At 40.8% G+C, this 22387-nt stretch overlaps 1 protein-coding gene across 1 annotated transcript in view; it reads left to right on the top strand.

Annotated features, from left to right (window-relative positions):
• The window catches only part of LOC124794890 (protein adenylyltransferase Fic-like), a 91985-nt gene that overhangs the window by 52914 nt on the left and 16684 nt on the right, over positions 1-22387 (top strand). The window contains exon 3 of the mRNA XM_047258587.1: positions 14996-15162. Within this exon, the coding sequence (XP_047114543.1) occupies positions 14996-15162 (167 nt within the window). The remainder of the gene's footprint in view (positions 1-14995; positions 15163-22387) is intronic.

Genomic DNA, 22387 nt, shown 5'->3' with positions numbered 1-22387 from the left:
GGTAAGCAACTACAACTAGCATGCCAAATTCATTATACGATGCAAGATGGGCATAAGGCCAACACCCACCACTGTAGATCAAATTTACATGACACCTAGCTCTTAATCGAGATTGAGAGAATGTATGATGAGATAAAGGAAATTATTGAAATAGTTACAGGAGATTAAAGTTTAGTTGAAATGTGTGACTGGAATTAAGTAGTAGGAAAAGGAATGGAATGAAAAATAGCTGGAGAACATGGACTGGGGAAAAGGAATGAAAGAAAAACAGCTGTGTAGAATTTTGCACAGAGCATAATTTGATAATTTTCTTCAGTCTGCCATTAACAGCATCAATATATTTGTTGAAATGTATGATGGCTGTAACCCTGGCTTGTTAGTCAGTTTGTTCATGACCAACTTTGGTCATAATTTCATTTTCGCAGTGCTATACACTCTAAACGAAAGCAACAGAAAATAGCGAAATTTGAAACCAAAATACAATTTACCCAGGAAATCATTATTGAAGAATTTAAATACTTACAGAAAATATCTTTTATAGAGGCAACATCACACGACATTCATGATTTTAAATGTGGCATGAAAAACACTGAATGACATAAAAAATTTAAGAAACATTAGTACTCAGCATTACGACACTGTCTCAAACAGCAAGAAGTAGACTACTGATAGTCCATATTTTAAGTGCAATCTAAAAGGTCACAAAGCTAAGCCAAAGGTCATATGAATAAAGTGAAGTACGACATAATATCCTTACAGAGAGGTACACAATCAGTGAAAAAATGAGGTATTAGTCGAACAATTGATGACATAATAGTGGATCTCACCAGTATGGGAGTCCAGGGGTGGAAAAGAGCAGTAGATACCTAAGACATGTGGAGGAATATCAGTGAAGAAGAAGTAGTCAAACAAGGGTTGTGATAATATGCAGTTATCTTATACATCATTTTTATACAAGTCAAAAGGAGTGTAATAAAAATAAAAAAAAATTGTCATACTGACAGTATGTCTTAATCAAGTAAAACATCTGGAAAATAATCAGTATCAGCCATAAGCTAAAATTTGGTCCTGATTCCACACCTATGCATAGGTCTGTTAAAAAGAAAAATACTTGGGCATGTGAGCCAACATCCTAACACATCATATTGAAATCTGATCAAATAGTAAAAGCAGTGTACATCTACATACATACTCCACAAGCCATCATATGGTGCATGGTAGAGGGTAGCCTGTACCACTACTTGTCATTTCCCCTCCTCTTACACTCGCAAATAGAGTGAGGGAAAAACGAGTGTCTGTACGCCTCTTATGATCCCTAATTTCCGTATCTTATCTTTGTTGTCCTTATACGTGATGTATGTTGGTGGCAGTAGAATCGTTCAGCAGTCAGCTTCAAATGCCAGTTGTCTAAATTTTCTCAATAATGTTTCTCAAAAAGAAGATTGCATTCCCTCCAGGGATTCCATGTAGCATAAAATCCGAATGATCAAGTACCTTTATTATTATGTCTTGCATAAAACAGTTAGACTAAACCGAAAATAACAAGAAGATTTTATGACAAAAATGGATCAATGTCAATTCTTAAGCACAAAACTGAAAGATAAACATAATGTACCAACAGAAACTAGATTTAAATCACATATGATGGTGTCATTGGTATTATGTATAGTATAATGAGATATATATGGAGAGAGACCAATAGCATGTACACTTAAACAGTAATAACATTCTCTCTTACATTAAGCCATACTTTACTTTACTTTACATGTGGCAAGGGCATTGTCAACCATACACCTGCTGTATAAGCCCCTTCCACTTCTGCCTGCCCAATGCGCTGTTTGTCCAGTTGCTGCTGCTGTTCATCCTCATTGTGTCCTCCTGAATGTTATCCCGCCATCTGATTCTGTGTCTCCCAGTTCCTCTCGTTCCATCTGTTGTTCTGCAGAATGCCATTCTAGGTAGTCTATTCTCTGTCATTCTTGCTATATGGCCTGCACAATTCAACCTTCTCCTCTTGAGCACTTCAACAATGTTACGATGTTTGTACAGATCTCTTAATTCTTCATTTCTTCTTATTCTTCATTCCATGTTATTTTCATCATATACCAGTCCAAAAATTTTCCTTAGTACTTTTCTTTAGAATATTAACAGTTTTTCTTCATCTTTCTTTCTAAATATTAATGTTTCACATCCGTTTAACATCACAGGTATAATGGTCGATTGATATAAGTGGATTTTGAAGTTACTGCTAAGTGATCTCTTTCTTAGAATTTTGATGAAACTAAAAAGTGTCTTGTTTGCTGTTGATAAATGGGCATCTATTTCTATATCTGTTCTGTTGTTATTACTAAAAGGACTTCCTAGGTACTTGAAGTGGTCAACAGTCTTGAAATTGAATCCATCTACAGTCAGAGATGCATCTTTTCTGGTTTTCTTACTTATGGGTAGGTATTCTGTCTTTTCTTCATTAACATGTAATCCTGTTTTCGCAGCACTTTTGTAGTAATTTTGCATCATTCTGATTAATTCGTTTTTGGAACTACTTATTAGTGCTACATCATCTGCATAGGCAAGTCGTGTAATATTCACATCCTGTAGCTGGATCCCTTGTGGACAGGTTTTAGAAAATTCTCTATCAATCTTCTCTAGGACAAGGTTAAATAAAATAGGTGAAATGGCATCCCCTTGTCTCAGTCCAGTGAACACCTTAAAATCTTCAGTTTCTCCTACTGGTGTCTTTATGCGACATAAAGTTTCATCTATAAACATTTTAACTAATCTGATTAATTTTGATGGTATTTCAGAGCCCTTCATTATATTTAGGAGTGTCTGTTGGTGTATGCTTCATAGGCCTTTTTAAAATCTACGAATAAACTGTGGACATCTACATTGAATTCCCACGCCTTCTCAGTTACTTGTCTTAGGGTGAATAAGTGATCTAATGTGGATCTGTTTCTGCAGAAACCACATTGGTAGTCCCCAATCAGTTCTTCTGTTATTGGTATCAGCCTGTTTAATAGGCAGCTCAATAACATTTTGTAGGTGACATCCAGTAAGGCAATTCCTCTGTAGTTATCACAAACTAGTGGGTCATTCTTCTTAAATATGGGGCACACAATTGCAGTTTTCCAATCTGCAGAAATGGTTTCTGTCTCCCAAATTGTTTCTATTAATGCCTGTATTTCTAATTCTAGTTGTGGGCCTCCATTCTTTAATAACTCAGCGTATATCTTGTCCTCGCCACAAGCCTTGTTATTCTTTAATTTCTTTATTGCTTTCTGTATTTCATTTACTGATGGGGTAGGAACTGTATCAGCTGTATCAATTGTATCAGGTTCTTCCAATTTAAAGTAAGCGTGTGGGTCATTGCAGCTGAGAAGTTGTGAAAAGTATGTCTTCCATCTGTTTTGTATGTCACTTTTGTTGGTCAATATTTTCCCATATTGATCCTTTATAAAGCCATATTTGAACAAAATGTCCAGTAGTATCTACATACAAAATCACAATCGCAGTGCCTATCTGTCAGGGATCTACCACTAACAAACTTCATTCTCCAAAACTGTCAGTGATCCAACCTTACCATATTTATCAATCAGGTTAGCAGAGCCCAAATGTCAAATCTCTATAAGTAATTAAAGGTATAAATCTGATCTGTCAAAAGAAAACATTTTACATTACACATAAAAATATCATACAGCCACTTATAAAAATACGTATACCGCAATCCGAGGTATAATGAAAAGGCTGTGTAAAAGAAACAAGAGCATCTGAACATAAATAGTGAAATCATAAATTTATGTAGCTTGAACAGGAGAGCTAATTACCTAAAAATAAGCTATTAGATGGATGAAAAATCTACTCACCAAGTGGCAGCAGGAGAACACACATAAACAAAGGTTTCATGTATCAAACTTTCAGAGCGAATGGCTCCTTCTTCCGGCAGAAGGGTTAAGGGTAAGGAAGAGGGGCGAAGGAAAAGGATGGTAAGTTTCCCTTGACCCCGGGTTCTGGGTGACTTCACCGAACTCTAAACCTTTTCCTAAACCTCTCCAGTCTTTTTCCTTCTCCCCTCTTCCTTCCCCTTCCATGCTTCTGCTGGAAGGAGCAGCCACTGGCTCCTAAAGCTTGCATAAGTAAAACTTTTTTTTATATACGTGTTCTTCTGTCACCACATGGTGAGTAGAGTTTTGATCTATATAATTACATTACATTGTAAAAAATTAATTATTTTTGTTGTTATAAATTGCATTATGACACTGTGAATGAAACTGCCCTATAAGTATCAGTTTAAAGACGTTATCAGCAGATTGTATCTGTCAGCGATTTGGCAGTAAATGACTTGATTTACATAGAATACAAGGGATTTAACTTTTTTTCGTATAATTATGTAAATGTTGTAAGATAAAATGATTTTTATGTGTAAGGATTTAAAAGGAAAAGTGAAGGAAGTTGGGAGGGGGGGGGGGGGTTAAGATTACTACAATAATATATATCCTCCATGTAAGCTGTGGCTGTACCATAGCAGGTACCTTATTTGTCAATTAGACTATGTGTTTAGATGATTTGACTATTACATCCACATTGAGAATTAGAAGACATACATATGTCAGTCAGTGCTAATATAAAACATAGATGTGAAGTGCTGAACAGAGTATCACTTATTGCATCCTATTTTACGTTATTAATTTGTGTGTGTATACAATGTTTTTGTGTGATACGATCATACGTGATTTAAATCTTGTGTCTCATGGTAGATCAGATTTATCTTTTAGGTCTGCACTTAGACTTGACATGTCAGCCGATTTTTCTATATGACTTTTTCTCTATAATCTCACTGTTTCATTCAGGGACATGATAATACAAGGTACTTCATCAAAGAATGGAAAATCCAGGATGGAATGTACCAATATTAGGAAAAGAAAGTTGCTGTTCACCATATACAGGAGATATTGAGCCCCAGATAGGCACAACAAAGAGACTGACAAATAAGCTTTCAGCCAGCAAGGCCTTCATTGAAAATAGGTGACACACACACACACACACACACACACACACACACACACACACACACATACACACCTGCAATCTGTGCCAACTGAAGCCACACACCGGGCAGTAGCACTGGTACATGATTGGGGAGACAACCAAGTAGGGGTAAGGAGGAGGTTGGGGTGGGGAGGGGGACAGATGGTGGGGTGAGGTTGGGGGATAGTGAAGTGCTACTGGGGAGCAGGCAGAGACAAGGTGAGAGATGGTAGGGCAGCTATGTGCATTCAGAAGGTTAGATGGTGGGCAGGGGAGAGGTGCAGGGGGTCGGGGACAGTGGAAAAGGAAAGAAGTAAAAAGACTGGGTGCAATGGTGGAATGGGGTTGTGTAGTGCTGGAATGGAACAGGGGAGGGGCTGGATGACTGAGGACAATGATTAATGAAGGTTGAGGCCAGAAGGGTTACGGGAATGTAGGATATTGTGGGGAAAGTTTCCACCTGTGCAATTCAGAAAAGGTGGGAAGGATCCATATGGCACAAGCTGTGAAGCATTCATTGAAATGAAAGTTGTCTTGGTGGGCAGCATGCTCTGCAACAGGGTAGTCCACTTGTTTCTTGGGCAGAGCTCGTTCATGCGATAGACAGTTTGTTGGTTGTCATGCCGACATAGAATGCAGCACAGTAGATGCAACTTGTAGATAACATGACTGGTTTCACAGGTTGCCCTGCCTTTAACAGGATAGGTGATGTTTGTGACTGGATTGGAGTAGGTGGTGGTGGGAGGGTGTATTGGACAGGTCTTGCATCTAGGTCTGTTACAGGGACATGAGCCACGAGATAGAGGGTTGGGAGCAGGAGTTGTGTAGGGATGGACAAGTATATTGAGTAGGTTCGGTGGACAGCAGAATACCACTGTGGGAGGGGTGGGAAGGATAATAGGCAAGGCGTTTCTCATCTCAGGGTCATGACGAGAGGTAATCGAAAGCCTGGCGGAGAATGTAATTCAGTTGCTCCAGTCCTGGGTGGTACTGAGCTACGAGGGGAATGCTTCTCTGTGGGAGGTGGAGGGAGACTGGGAAGCACAGCATTTTTGTTTTTGTACAAGGTTTGGGATGACAATTATGGTCTGTGAAGGCTTCAGTGAGACTCTCATATATTTTGAGATGGACCATCGTCACTGCAGATGCAATGACCTTGGGTGGCTAGGCTGTATGGAAGGGACTTCTCGGCATGGACCAGGTGGCAGCTGAAGTGCAGGCATTGCTGGTTGGTACTAGGTTTGATGTGGACGGAAGTGCTGATGTAGCAGTCTCTGAGGTGGAGGTGAACATGTAGGAAGGTTGCTTGTTGGGTTGAGTAGGACCAGGTGAAGCAAATGGGGGAGAAGGCTTTTGAGGTGCTGGAGGAATGTTTATAGGGTGTCCTCACCCTCAATCCAGATGGCAAAGATGTCATCAATTAATCTTAACCAAGTGAGGGGTTAGGATTCTGGGTGTTTAGGAAGTATTGATCTAGATGACCCATGAGTAGGTTGGCATAGAATGGTGCCATGCGGTGCCCATAGCTGTACCCCGGATTTGTTTGTGGGTAATGCCTTAGAAGGAGAAGTAATTGTGGGTGTGGGTACAGTTGGTCATGGTGACTAGGAAGGAGGTTGTTGGTTTGGAAACCATTGGGTGTTGGAAAGGTAGTGTTCAATAGCAGTAAGGATATGGGCATTCAGGATGTTAGTGTAAAGGGATGTGGCATCAGTAGTGACAAGCAGAGCACCATGTGGTAAAGGGACGTAAACTGTGGAGAGTCAGTGGAAGAAATGGTTGGTATGTTTTATATAGGAGGGTATGTTTGTGGTAATAGGTTGAAGGTGTTGGTCTATGAGAGCAGAGATGCTCTCAGTGAGGGCACAGTAACTGGCCACAATGAGACATCCTGGGTGATTGAGTTTATGGACTTCAGGAAGCATGTAGAAGTTTGGAGTGTGGGGAATGGTAGGGGTGAGAAGAGAGATGGACTCCAGGGAGAGGTTCTGGGATAGGCCTAAGGATTTGAGGAGTGATTGGAGATCACATCCTCCTACCACCACCTACTCCAGTTCGGCCGGAAACGTCATCTGTCCCATCAAAGGCAGGGCTACCTGTGAAACCAGTCATGTTATCTACAAGCTAAGCTGCAACCACTGTGCTGCTTTCTATGTGTGCATGAGAACCAACAAGCTGTCTGTCCGCATAAATGGACACTGACAAACTGTGCTCAAGAAAGAAGTGGACCACCCTGTTGCAGAGCGCGCTGCCCAACACAACATCCTTCATTTCAATGAGTGCTTCACAACCTGTGCCGTATGGATTCTTCCCACCAAGACCAGCTTTTGTGAACTGCACAGGTGTGAACTTTCCCTGCAATATAACCTATGTTCCCATAACGCTCCTGGCCTCAACCTTAGTTAGTCATTGTCATCACCCATCCAGCCCTTTCCCTGTTGCCCCCCCCCCCCCCCCCGCATCCCCTGCCCACCGTCTACCCTACCCTCTCCCCACCTCGCCAATGCCCACTCCCTATCAGCACTTCACTATCTCCCTCCCTATTGTACTATCTGTCCCCCTCCCCACCCCAGCCTCCTCGTTACCCCCACCCAGTCACCACTTCCATCATGCACTGGTGCTACTGCTTGCAGTGTGGCTTCAGTGGCCAGAGACTGCAGTCGTTTGTGAGTGAGTGAGTGTGTGTGTGTGGGGGGGGGGGGGGGGGGTGCGCGCGCGATATATTTTTGACGAAGGCCTTGTTGGCCGAAAGCTTATTTGTGAGTCTTTTTGTTGTGCTTATCTATGACTTAAACTTTCCTTTCATAATATTGTTACATTCCATCCTGTTCCTAACCTAGTGCTGTTTTCCTTTGTTACTATTTTCTAATAAATTACTATACTCAATGTCCATCCTTCTTTCTCCTCTTTCCTTTGTTTCTCTTGTCACTTTACAAGCAACACTCCACCCTCTACTTACGAGCCACACTGAGGAGCTAACCTAGACTCAGACCATTATGTCTTCCTAGTAAAGGCCAACCTCTAAGCATTGAGAGCACCTAACACTACAAAAAGCTCTAAGACACCGAAGTTAGACATCCTACGACTGAGCGAGGAGGACTGCACATTCTGGACCACCTTAAGAAAATAACACACCAAAAAGTAAAATTTAGAGGTGAGCTCTCTGAGAGTTTCACCATTCAAACAGGAGTTAGACAAGGTGATGTCTTCTCATGCATGCTCCTCAATTGCTCACTGGAGAAGATTACACACTACCATCAGAAACTGAAATGAAGGTTGGACGCAAGAAAGATAACCTCAGTGCCTTTGTGGATGACATTGTCTTGTTACCCATCAGTATGGAGGAGGCTACTCAATTGGAGAGCCTCTACAGTGTAGCATCTAAGACCAGTTTGGAGGTCAGTATACAAAATATTGAGTTCATTGCTAACATAAAGGAAGCCCCGTCAGCAGTTCCAGTAGAAGACGATACCATTTATAAAGTCCCAGCAGTCAAGAGTTTAGAAGAGCGTATTTCAGCAAGTGAAAGTGAGAAGTTGGCAATAGATATCTCATACCTCATGTGTCAAGTTGGAGAGGCTCTACCTCTCCTGTAAGAGTATTTACAACTCCATGTACCTTCCCAAGAACCTTAAACTCAAACATTACAGATCAGTAGTAAGGCCCTTCGTATTTTATGCTACCAAATGCCTCTTGATAAACAGGAATAGTCCACTCAAAAAACTGGAGCTCAAGGAACGGAAAATGATGAGGACAGTACCAGGACCAGTAAGAAAAGAGGATGGCTTTTATAGGATCAGACACAGCAGTGAGTTGTACCATTTCCAAGAAGACATAATCACATTTATGAGGAAAAGACAACTGTCCTTCTATGGACATTTAACCCACATTAAGCCCTGCAGACTCATGTACAGGATCTTCACCATAACAGGTAGAGGGAAAGCTTCCAAGAATGGATCACTGCAGTGGGAGCAACTTGAAATCCTGCTAAAAACAATACAGGACTGGTCTAGGTTCTGGCATATCACACTACAAGGGCTACTCCCAGTGTCTCTTACAAGCAAAAAGAGCACTGGAACCAGAAGACCAAAGTGGACAGTGGAGAGGAAGCTTATTCACTGCCAGAAAAGAAAAGCTTTCAGGGCAAAGAATAAAAAGAAGAACAGTGTAAAGAGTCAGAGAGCCTTGTGGTCCTAAGTAGTCCCAAATTAAAAGAGGAGGAGGAGGAGTAAGAGTAAGAGGAAGAGGGTCTGTATAAGAGATGCAAACTTGAGGACAATACTATAGAAAGAGGAGGAGGAGGTGGAGAAACAGAAGTGGGTTAAGAGAAGGTGGGAGATACAATACTGTGAGCAGAATTTGACTCAGCTCTGAAACATCTAAGTGGAAACAAGGCTGGAGTAGATGACATTCCCTCAGATTTATGGAGATCCAAGGGAGAGCCAGACATGACAAAATTATTGCATTTGGAGTGCAAGATATATGAGACAAAGAAAATACCCACAGATTGTAAGAAGAATGAAGTAATTCCAGTTCCAAAGAAGGCAGGTGCTGACAGATGTGAATGCTACTGAACAGTCATTTTATACATACGTCCTCATCTTAATATACTGACAATAATTATTGTGATGTTCTGCTGGTGAAGTAAAGTCTAATTGGGAGCTAAGACTTCCTGATATTTAATGTTGTTCACCTTATTACTTCAGCACACTCCCCAATTTCTTCTGATCAAATGTCTTTTCTCGAAGTACTGCAGTTACTGCTAGAATTTAAGAGTACAGGTCCAACATCCACCTCTTGAAGTAAATGTGAGGCTTCTCATTAATATGTCATATATTGTACTCTTGTTTACAATAACTGTGTGTTACAAATTGTCACATTATGCAGAACATCCAAGAACATTGGTAAGGACAAAGTCCAAAAACATCCTGCCTTATTTAACAGATTTCAGTCGAATTTATCCATATGACATGTTTTCTCTTGGCCCCATGATGTCACAGCTGCTCTTTCTCTGTGGTACGCACTATATCTCCAAGGCAAGAACTGATTACACGGAATAAACTTATCAACCAGCAGGTACTATGAACATTGTATGATGCTTATTGTTGTCCCAGCTTGCAAATACACTGTGTGCATCCATCTGAGGATACATGTGCATTAATAAAACATACATCCAACCTTAGAGTATCTAATTCATTATGAAAATAAACATTTTGTAATGGCGATCATCATTCAGTGGTTCTAAAAATGCTTGTGCGACAGGTCATTTTGTCACTTCTTCAATTTTGTTGTTACACTACATTATTTACAGAAGGATGGAAAAGCTGCTAGAGCTGCAACCTTGTGGAAGATCACTGTGGGTTCCAGAGAAATGCAGTAAGACGTGACACAATACTAACCCAACAACTTATAAGTCAAAGGGATGCAAACCTCTTTTTATATCATTTGTAGATTGGAGAAAGCATTTGACAATGAGGATTGGACTACACTCTTTGAAATTTTGAAGGTGCAGGGATTAAAAAAAATTATTATCTACAACTTGTATGGGGCCAGACTGCAGTTATGAGAGTCGAAGAACATGAAAGGGAAGCAGGAGTTGAGAAAGAAGTGAGACAGTTGTAACTTATCTCTGATGTTCTTCCATCTGTACATTGATGGAGCAGTAATGGAGATCCCTGAGAAATTTTGAATATGAATTGAATTTCAGGGAGAAGAAACAAAAGCTTTGAATCTTGTCAGTGACATTGTAGTTTCATCACAGACCTTTGGCCTTTGAAGAGCATTTGAATTGATTGGATAATGTCTTGAAAAGAGATAATAAGATGAACATCAACAAAATTAAACCAAAGGTAATGAAAAGTAGGCAAATTAAATCAAATGGTGCTTAGGGGATTACATTATCAAATGAGACACTAAGAGCAATATATAAATTTTACTATTTGGGTAACAAAGTAATTGATGAATGCCAAAGTCGAGAGGATATAAAATACAGACTGGTATTAACAAGGAAATCATTTCTGAAAAAGATGATTTGTTTACATCTTTTATAGATTTAATGTCATGAAGTCTTTTCTGAATGTATTTGTGTAGCCTTGTACAGAAGTGACATGTGGCTGATTAGCAGCTCAGACAAGAAGATTATAGAAACTTTTCAGATATGATGATGTAGAATTAAGCTGTAGATTAGTTGGGTAGATTGAGTAACTAATGATGAGATGCTGAATCAAACCAGGGGAAAAAATTCGTGGGCAACTTGACTAAAAAAACTCAGTTGATAGGACACATCCTATGGTGTCAAGGAATAGTCAAATTAGTAATGGAGGGAAGCATGGAGGGGTAAAACTTGCAGAAAGAGACCTGGCCGTGAATGGTTGAAATGGATGCATGTTGCAGTAGTTATTTAGAGATGATGAGGCTTGCACAGAATAAACTAATGTGGAGAATTGCATCAAAGCATTTTTCGGATGGAAGTCATCATCGCCATCCATCATCATCAACTTCTGCTACTGCTACTATTACTACTGCTGATCTGCACTTGATTCCTGGTTGTGTGATACCTAACTATCTGTTCAGTATACAGAGTGGTTTGCAGGTGAAACAGACTCTGCCACCTGAATTACTGTTTCTGGAGTGTAGTATGTGCTTGACATATTAAGTGAGACCCTCCATCCAAGATTGTAACAGGGTCAGTGGAACCTCTCATTTAAGCATTTCACCTGACTACAAACCAGCAAGCAAACCACAGTTCTGAAGACAATTATTATTGATTTCAGCCCACTAAGGAGCACTTATGACTAGTTCTTCTCCGATGCTCTCTTTCGTTCCCAATATGTCTTGAGCTCTGCTGGTAATTTCTCCTTCTCCTGTGGAAGGGGCTCCATGCGTTTAAAGACTCCAGGCGGTGGAGTCCAAGACTCTACCATAGCACAACGTTTGGAACGATCTTCTACCTCAGGATCAGAGATCCAAGCCAAATCCAAGTCCTTTAGTACTCCATTAAACCACAGGCGTCCAGTGTTGTAGCTTTTAACCAATGAGAAGATCTTCTTGGTAAGCATATTGTTGTTCATTCGTTGTAGGTGCCCATAGAACCAGAGCCTCCTATGTCGCACAGTGGTGTTGGCTGATTCTAACTGTTGATACAGTTTTGGAGACAATGCTATCACAGGCTGTGCATGAATCCTGTGGATGAGGCTAGTATTCTTTATCCTTTATCCTAACACCAAGAGGAAGCATGTGAACAGGCATCATTCATGTTGACATGAGACATGAAATGCAGCTGGCTGCACTCTGTGCATACAGTACATGCTAACTGAGCCTCTTCCACATCTTAGACAAGACCCCCGATCCACCCATCAAGCGTATCAAGACTACGAAATCAGCTCACATTATAGTAATACTTGCTGCAGAATGTGCAGAAAAATAGAAAAATTAATGAACACTTCTGAACAGATATAAATAGACAGTTACTTATCATCTCTGCAAAGAAGCACATAAAAAAACAAGTAAACTAAACACTGTATGTGAATTAAATACTGTTACTGCTGGAAGATGGCCTCTGACCTACAAGATGAATACAACTGACACTGAAAAATGATCAGTGTAGACGGAGTGAAAAATAGATGATGTGCTTAAACATTCTAGAATTTCTGTATCTTTTCATGATGCCAAAAGCACAAACCAAAGTCCTGTCATAGTTACAAAAGTGAAGTCCTGTCTTAAAACATGTAAATGCCGTGTGGCTAGGGCCTCCCGTCGGGTAGACTGTTCACCTGGTGCAAGTCTTTCGAGTTGACGCCACTTCGGCAACCTGCGTGTCGATGGGGATGAAATGATGATGATTAGGACAACACAACACCCAGTCCCTGAGTGGAGAAAATCTCCGACCCAGCCGGGAATCGAACCTGGGCTGTTAGGAATGACATTCTGTCGCGCTAACCACTCAGCTACCAGGGGCTGATGTCCTGTCTTAATTACAGTATACATGTACCCCTTTTAATATACACTTTCCAAAAAAATTACTCTGAAAAATAAATAAATGCCATCTGTAACAGAAATATTTATTATTAACAAAATATAACTGTGAGCATTCCAGAAGATACCAGCTATGTTATTCTGTTAAGTGAAGCAAAACTTCTTGGAACTTGGAATATGTTCAGTAGACAGAAAAACAATAAAGTTTTATCAATTTGTTAAAGCAACTAGGGATCATGCTGTCTCAGAAGTGAAGAGTACACAAACTGAACAAAGCTGCAAAATATAGTTTCCCGTGATGTGACCATTAACTTAAGCAGTGTTGATCTGGAAAGCTCAAATTCTGAACTGATTCATTAACTGCTGTATGGCAAGAGCTTCTATTCTGAAACCAATTTGGGAAAGTGTCCAAAATTTTATAGCCATAAAATAGAAGAGGAAAAAGACAGCTGTCAAATTAAGAATCATTTGTAGGTGAGACACAAAAGCCATTTAGTTTTGTTTGCCACTTACTAATGCTGTCAGTATACATGATGACAGTAGGATAAGATGTCTTGTAATAACTATCAATTGTTCATAAAATAAAATAAAATAAAGGAAAGGTAACCACACACACATAGTTGACTGATGTGTGGCACTGGTGGTTTTGTGTGTGTGTGTGTGTGTGTGTGTGTACTTTTACTAGAGAAAGAGTTCTAAAGCTGTTGTAAATACAGTTTTCAGTTATGTGTTTCTGTGCACTACACATCAGTTACCTATAGGTGAGTGGTTGCCTTTCCTGTATTTTACTTATTATTCCATCCAGGAATTATCCATAAAATGAATAGAACCATAAAACCATACAAGAAAAAAACTCAATAAAATCTAAGTCCTCCCACTGTTCAGTTATTTTGTACATACTTGTTTGTAATAACTTGAATGCTATACACCCTCTGCTGACAGTGCAGTCACAACGTTTGTAATTGAATGTATATCTCAATAGTGTCTTGTTTGGCAGAATGGCTCCCATCTTGTTTGTTCCCTTCCTTCTCTCTCTCTCTCTCTCTCTCTCTCTCTCTCTCTCTCTCTCTGGATTATTTTCTCACCAGTTATTAAAATTCCTAGTTCCACAACCAATACCTCCCTTGGGTTGAAATAGTGGAAGTATTTTTTCAAAATTGTGCAGAGTTATGATCAACAGCAAATGAGTTGTGTAGCAAACAAGATGATAATAATTCTGTAGCAATGTATTCTCACAAAGCTTTTATATCTGTTTGCTGTTTGTTATCATCATAGTGAGGTATCATGCCTTCACCTCTGATGATTTAGCATAAAGACAGTATTTTGGATGAATGCTCAGGAGAGTGCAAGCAGCAGAAGAAGCAAGCACAAGGGCTGAGGGTTACCATGGGGAAGAGGTGTTGCGGAGGGGGCAGGGGTACGAGCTGCACTTTCATCTCACAGTGCTGGCACTAGATGTTCTTACTGGTTTGGGATGACATGGCATGGGATGAGACGGCACAGCATGGCAGTCACTTTGTAATGCCTGTGGTATATGTAGGTACTGCATTGCTATAGGGGTCCCTGATTCAGGATATTGTGAACAAATAGTGCAGCTGAGCTTTAGGGAATCGCAATATTCATATTTTTATGTTGACAGCCCCTTTGTTTTAATGTCATGAAACAACATGACATGTGGCATTTGTCACTCAAAAAACACAATATCAAACATCAACTGGCTTATTTTTTGGACTCCTTACTCAGATGTCCCTATTATGGTCATAGTCAGTGCAATCTGACTATGTAGCATGTTACATTAAAATTCAGTTTTGGCCTTGTAGTATGTATAGCAAGCACAGCTTTTCCTGAATCTGTTTAAGATTTGTATCCTTTAAAATTATAAACCCTACTTGTAAATAAAGTTGGTCTTTAATGATATCTGTTGGTCTCACTTATGTACATTTTTCTCTAGATGGTTTCTGTGTCTACAAAGTAATATGTAACAATTTTTGTGCAGCATATATATCACACTGTTGCCATTGAAGGGAATACAATGACACTGTCACAAACTCGATCCATTGTGGAAACAAGAATGGCCATTGGTGGAAAGAGTATTATGGAACACAATGAAATTCTAGGACTTGATGCTGCTTTAAAATATATAAATGCCACTCTTGTTAATAGGTAAGAACTGTGTTTTTACTATTACCTTAGTCTCAGGCACCTGTGACTTCTAGAACAGACATTGTGCTAATGCATTTAGGTGCAAAGATAAGTTTATCTTTGCAAGTACTTTACTCTTGTATTAAGCAAATAATATCTGTACTCTTATTACTGTTTGACTAATTTAAGATACCTTACTATTAACATTGCAACAAGCTGCTGCAGAAAATATATTAAGTCTGTTGCATTAGAGAAATTAAGGTAAAGGCAAGTTGAAAATAGGAGATACCAGCATTTGAATTGAGAAATGGATAGGCATACAACAGAAATGAAGAAAATGCGACATATTACTTACAAAGAGAGTCCAGTGTTCAAGCGTACAAAAATAGTAATGGTAGTTGACTGCTCCAGAGCTGATATATACTGCATTGGCTTGAATATAAGCTGCACTTAAATAAAATATAAGCTCTGTCCATAATTTTGAGGTGAGTGAAACAATCGATAGACTCGGTGTTCATTATATGAGTACTCTTAATTATATTTTAGTGTTGTAATGTTGATAAATTACACAGAAGCACTAGCCTTCTAATTAGTCTATGCTGATGTCACTCTTAACTCCTGTACTGGCATTTGTCATTATTCCATCCTGAATTTTCCATTGTTTGCAGTATTTCAATGGACAGAGAGACAAGTTGTTTGCGTCAATCTGTGGCACTAACCGATACATCCATGGAATTCTATCTGTGATACGTTTGTGCCAGTTTGATTCTGACTTGTATAGTAAGCACATGCACATTGTGACATTTATCTTCCATCACTGTATGATGCATATATTTGCCAGTGTTAGATGGTTGCCATTAAGGTCAGGCACTTTCAGTGCACCCTCAGTAGGTCAAGCTTGAGAACAAACTAGTGGGTTTGAAACTAGTCACCAAAATATATGTACACCACCTGTGACACATTTGTAATAATCTCTTCATGAAATAAAAGGTTGTTAGTCCTACATCAACAAAATGTTGAAACAGCTACATGTTGATTGAGTGAATGAGGGTCTTTCCATAGCAGACAGCATGTCCTGGAATTCTTCATGGATTTTATCCTTCATTATCTTACTGGTTGTGGATGCTAATCTCACGTGCAAGTATTAGTAGAATTAAACAACATTCCAAGTGCCTGCCAATTGTTGTTGTGTTTTCCATTTTGTTCCGAGTATTATATGTTGTTGTTGTTGTTGTTGTTGTTGTTGTTGTTGTGGTCTTCAGTCTTGAGACTGGTTTGATGCAGCTCTCCATGCTACTCTATCCTGTTCAAGCTTCTTCATCTCCCAGTACCTATTGCAACCTACATCCTTCTGAATCTGTTTAGTGTATTCATCTCTTGGTCTCCCTCTACGATTTTTACCCTCCACACTGCCCTCCAATACTAAATTGGTGACCCCTTGATGCCTCAGAATATGCCCCACCAAACGATCCCTTCTCCTGGTCAAGTTGTGCCACACATTTCTCTTCTCTCCAATTCTATTCAGTATCTCCTCATTAGTTATGTGATCTACCCATCTAATCTGCACCATTCTTCTGTACCACCATATTTCGAAAGCTTCTATTCTTTTCTTGTCTAAACTATTTAACGTCCAAGTTTCACTTCCATACATGACTACACTCCATACAAATACTTTCAGAAACCACTTCCTGACACTTAAATCTATACTCAATGTTAACAAATTTCTCTTCCTCAGAAACGCTTTCCTTGCCATTGACAGTCTACATTTTATATCCTCTCTACTTCGACCATCATCAGTTATTTTGCTCCCCAAATAGCAAAACTCATTTACTACTTTCAGCCTCTCATTTCCTAATCTAATTCCTGCAGAATCACCCGATTTAATTTGACTGCATCCCATTATCCTCGTTTTGCTTCTGTTGATGTTCATCTTATATCCTCCTTTCAAGACACTGTCCATTCCGTTCAGCTGCTCTTCCAGGCCTTTGCTGTCTCTGACAGAATTACAATGTCATCGGCGAACCTCAAAGTTTTTATTTCTTCTCCATGGATTTTCGTTCCTACTCCGAATTTTTTTTGTTTCCTTTACTGCTTGCTCAATATACAAATTGAATAACATCGGGGATAGGCTACATCCCTGTCTCACTCCCTTCCCAACCACTGCTTCCCTTCGACTCTTATAACTGCCATCTGGTTTCTGTACAAATTGTAAATAGCATTTCACTCCCTGTATTTTACCCCTGCCACCTTCAGAATTTGAAAGAGAGTATTCCAGTCAACATTGTCAAAAGCTTTCTCTAAGTCTACAAATGCTAGAAACGTAGGTTTGCCTTTCCTTAATCTACACTCCTGGAAATTGAAATAAGAACACCATGAATTCATTGTCCCAGGAAGGGGAAACTTTATTGACACATTCCTGGGGTCAGATACATCACATGATCACACTGACAGAACCACAGGCACATAGACACAGGCAACAGAGCATGCACAATGTCGGCACTAGTACAGTGTATATCCACCTTTCGCAGCAATGCAGGCTGCTATTCTCCCATGGAGACGATCGTAGAGATGCTGGATGTAGTCCTGTGGAACGGCTTGCCATGCCATTTCCACCTGGCGCCTCAGTTGGACCAGCGTTCGTGCTGGACGTGCAGACCGCGTGAGACGACGCTTCATCCAGTCCCAAACATGCTCAATGGGGGACAGATCCGGAGATCTTGCTGGCCAGGGTAGTTGACTTACACCTTCTAGAGCACGTTGGGTGGCACGGGATACATGCGGACGTGCATTGTCCTGTTGGAACAGCAAGTTCCCTTGCCGGTCTAGGAATGGTAGAACGATGGGTTCGATGACGGTTTGGATGTACCGTGCACTATTCAGTGTCCCCTCGACGATCACCAGTGGTGTACGGCCAGTGTAGGAGATCGCTCCCCACACCATGATGCCGGGTGTTGGCCCTGTGTGCCTCGGTCGTATGCAGTCTTGATTGTGGCGCTCACCTGCACGGCGCCAAACACGCATAGGACCATCATTGGCACCAAGGCAGAAGCGACTCTCATCGCTGAAGACGACACGTCTCCATTCGTCCCTCCATTCACGCCTGTCGCGACACCACTGGAGGCGGGCTGCACGATGTTGGGGCGTGAGCGGAAGACGGCCTAACGGTGTGCGGGACCGCAGCCCAGCTTCATGGAGACGGTTGCGAATGGTCCTCGCCGATACCCCAGGAGCAACAGTGTCCCTAATTTGCTGGGAAGTGGCGGTGCGGTCCCCTACGGCACTGCGTAGGATCCTACGGTCTTGGCATGCATCCGTGCGTCGCTGCGGTCCGGTCCCAGGTCGACGGGCACGTGCACCTTCCGCCGACCACTGGCGACAACATCGATGTACTGTGGAGACCTCACGCCCCACGTGTTGAGCAATTCGGCGGTACGTCCACCCGGCCTCCCGCATGCCCACTATACGCCCTCGCTCAAAGTCCGTCAACTGCACATACGGTTCACGTCCACGCTGTCGCGGCATGCTACCAGTGTTAAAGACTGCGATGGAGCTCCGTATGCCACGGCAAACTGGCTGACACTGACGGCGGCGGTGCACAAATGCTGCGCAGCTAGCGCCATTCGACGGCCAACACCGCGGTTCCTGGTGTGTCCGCTGTGCCGTGCGTGTGATCATTGCTTGAACAGCCCTCTCGCAGTGTCCGGAGCAAGTATGGTGGGTCTGACACACCGGTGTCAATGTGTTCTTTTTTCCATTTCCAGGAGTGTATTTTCTAAGATAACTTGAGGGTCAGTATTGCCTCACATGTTCCAACATTTCTACGGAATTCAAACTGATCTTCCCCAAGGTTCGCTTCTCCCAGTTTTTCCATTAGTCTGTAAAGAATTCGTGTTAGTATTTTGCAGCCATGGCTTATTGAACTGATAGTTCGATAATTTTCACATCTGTCAACACCTGCTTTCTTTGGGATTGGAATTATTATATTCTTCTTGAAGTCTGAGGGTATTTCGCCTGTCTCATACATCATGCTCACAAAATGGTAGAGTTTTGTTAGGTTGTTAGGCCTGGCTCTCCCAAGGCTCTCATTAGTTCTAATGGAATGTTGCCTACTCCCGGGCCCTTGTTTCGACTCAGGTCTTTCAGTGCTCTGTCAAACTCTTCAAGCAGTATCATATCTCCTATTTCATCTTCATCTACATTCTCTTCCATTTCTGTAATATTGTCCTCAAGAACATCGCCCTTGTATAGACCCTCTATATACTCCTTCCACCCTTCTGCTTTCTCGCTTATAACTGGGATGCCATCTGAGCTCTTGATATTCATGCAAGTGGTTCTCTTTTCTCCGAAGGTCTCTTTAATTTTCCTGTAGGCAGTATCTATCTTACCCCTAATTATATGCGCCTCTACATCCTTACATCCCTGCTTAGCCATTTTGCACTTCCTGTCGATCTCATTTTTGAGACGTTTGTATTCATTTTTGCCTGCTTCATTTACTGCATTTTTATATTTTCTCCTTTCATAAATTAAATTCAATACCTCTTCTGTTACCCAAGGATTTCTACTAGCCCTCGTCTTTCTACCTACTTGATCGTCTGCTACCTTCTTCTACTGTATTTCTTTTCCCCATTCTTGTCAATCGTTCCCTAATGCTCTCCCTGAAGCTCTTACAACCTTTGGTTCTTTCAGTTTATCCAGGTTCTATTTCCTCAAACTCCCACCTTTTTGCAGTTTCTTCAGTTTTAATCTACAGTTCATAACCAATAGATTGTGGTCAGAGTCCACATCTGCCCCTGGAAATGTCTTAGAGTTTAAAACATGGTTCCTGAATCTCTGTCTTACCATTATATAATCTATCTGAAACCTTCCAGTATCTCCAGGCTTCTTCCATGTATACAACCTTCTTTTATGATTCTTGAACCAAGTGTTAGCTATGATTAAGTCATGCTCTGTGCAAAATTCTACCAGGCGGCTTCCTCTTTCATTCCTTAATCCCATTCCATATTCACCTACTACGTTTCCTTGTCTTCCCTTTCCTACTATTGAGTTCCAGTCACCCATGACTATTAAATTTTCATCTCCCTTCACTTCCTGAATAATTTCTTTTATCTCATCAAACATTTCATCAATGTCTTCGTCATCTGCAGAGCTAGTTGGCATATAAACTTGTACTACTGTGGTAGGTGTGGGCTTCGTATCTATCTTGGCCACAATAATTCGTTCACTATGCTGTTTGTAGTAGCTTACCTGCATTTCTATTTTCATATTCATTATTAAAGCTACTCCTTCATTACCCCTATTTGATTTTGTGTTTATAACCCTGTAGTCACCTGACCAGAAGTCTTGTTCCTCCTGCCACCAAACTTCACTAATCCCCACTATATCTAACTTTAACCTATTTATTTCCCTTTTTAAATTTTCTAACCTACCTGCCCGATTAAAGGATCTGACATTCCAACGCTCCGATCCATAGAATGTCAGTTTTTTTTTCTGCTGATAACAATGTCCTCCTGAGTAGTCCCCACCCAGAGATCCAAATGGGGGACTATTTTACCTCCAGAATATTTTACCCAAGAGGACGCCATCATCATTTAACCATACAGTAAAGCTGCATGCCCTCAGGAGTATGCCCGAGTATTATATAGTATTGTATATTTATTGTGTCCACAATATTATCTAAAAGTGGCATTACAGATAAGAGTATATCAGTAAGATGTTTAAAAGACACAGACTTTATGAGAGTAAAGAATAGTTCCTGTACCTTGAGTGGACCTCTCTGACACATTTGACAATGTGACTACCACTTTCTAATGTGGATAAACTGTTACAACAACTAAAAACAACTAGCCCCTTGTCGCACCTCTGTTAAAGCAACTGCAGCTGTTCTTTATTGTCATACATTTTAACAGTTTTGGGACTGCTTCAGCTGGGATACCTGGGAACCATGAACAAAACTATGATTTCTTTACTGTTAACACTAACTTTTTCACAAGTTTTCAGTAAACGCAACAGGGCTTGAGGTGACCAAAAGTGCGCTGTGTATTTGCAGTTTTTCACATATAATGTATCATCATTGTAGGTCATATCTGAAACTTAATGATCTCCAAAGTATGGTTTGATTTGATTTATTTATTTATTTATTTACTCATTCATTCATTCCCCCAGGGATCATCTCGCAATGATATAGGATTTGCAACTTCCTGGCAGATTAAAACTGTGTGCCCGACCGAGACTCGAACTCGGGACCTTTGCCTTTCGTGGGCAAGTGCTCTACCAACTGAGCTACCGAAGCACGACTCACGCCCGGTACTCACAGCTTTACTTCTGCCAGTACCTCGCCTCCTACCTTCCAGCTTGCCCGCGAAAGGCAAAGATCCCGAGTTTGAGTCTCGGTCGGGCACACAGTTTTAGTCTGCCAGGAAGTTTCATATCACACTCCGCTGCAGAGTGAAAATCTCATTCTGGATATAGGATTTGTCAACATAATACAATAAAAATGAATAGTGTAAAATATGTCAGTGTGCTTTTACGAGGATAAGACAGCTGTTTCGCCATGGCCTTGAAGGAACCATTCTGCATTTGGCTGAAATGATTCTGAAATCCACGGACAGAGAGAGCAAATTACCCCTCTTGAATGTGAGATCAGTGTCTTAACAACTGTATTTCATTTGGATGGTTCTTGTTATACAGTGTTCTTTATTTTTGCACACAGTTTGCTCTGAATAATATTTAATATAAAACTTAGTTTTGTGCTTCATCACTGCACACAGTAAGGACAAAGCTGGTGAAGTCTGGACAGCAAACATGCTGCTGTACCCAATGTACTGACTCTAATCTATTTGGGATACTGACTCCAGGACAATAAACGTGCAGCTATGCCCCATGCATATCGTAATGTCCTCCCTCAGTCCACCCAAAAAGCTGAATCGGCTTACCTCAATGACAAATGATATTTGAACTCCACAAAAGGTAGTATCCTATGACTATAATATCAGTGAGTCATAGTTGGGATCAGCCAACTCATTCAAGTAATTTGTAGCAATATGAAATGTAATTGTCATGTTGGCTCAGTCAAGAGTAAAGCAGGTGGTAGACTTCAATTTATTGATAGAATATTGAGGAAGTGTAATGGATCTATAAAGGAGATTGCTTACAGATCACTTGTGTGACCCATTCTAGAATATTGTCCAAGTGGACAATAGGACAGGCAGGGGATATTGAAGTTATACAGACAAGGGCAGCACGAATG

Source organism: Schistocerca piceifrons, chromosome 4, assembly GCF_021461385.2.
Source record: "Schistocerca piceifrons isolate TAMUIC-IGC-003096 chromosome 4, iqSchPice1.1, whole genome shotgun sequence".
Lineage (NCBI taxonomy): Eukaryota > Metazoa > Arthropoda > Insecta > Orthoptera > Acrididae > Schistocerca > Schistocerca piceifrons.
The sequence above is the reverse complement of the archived record's forward strand: the minus strand, read 5'-3'. Positions and strand labels throughout refer to the sequence as shown.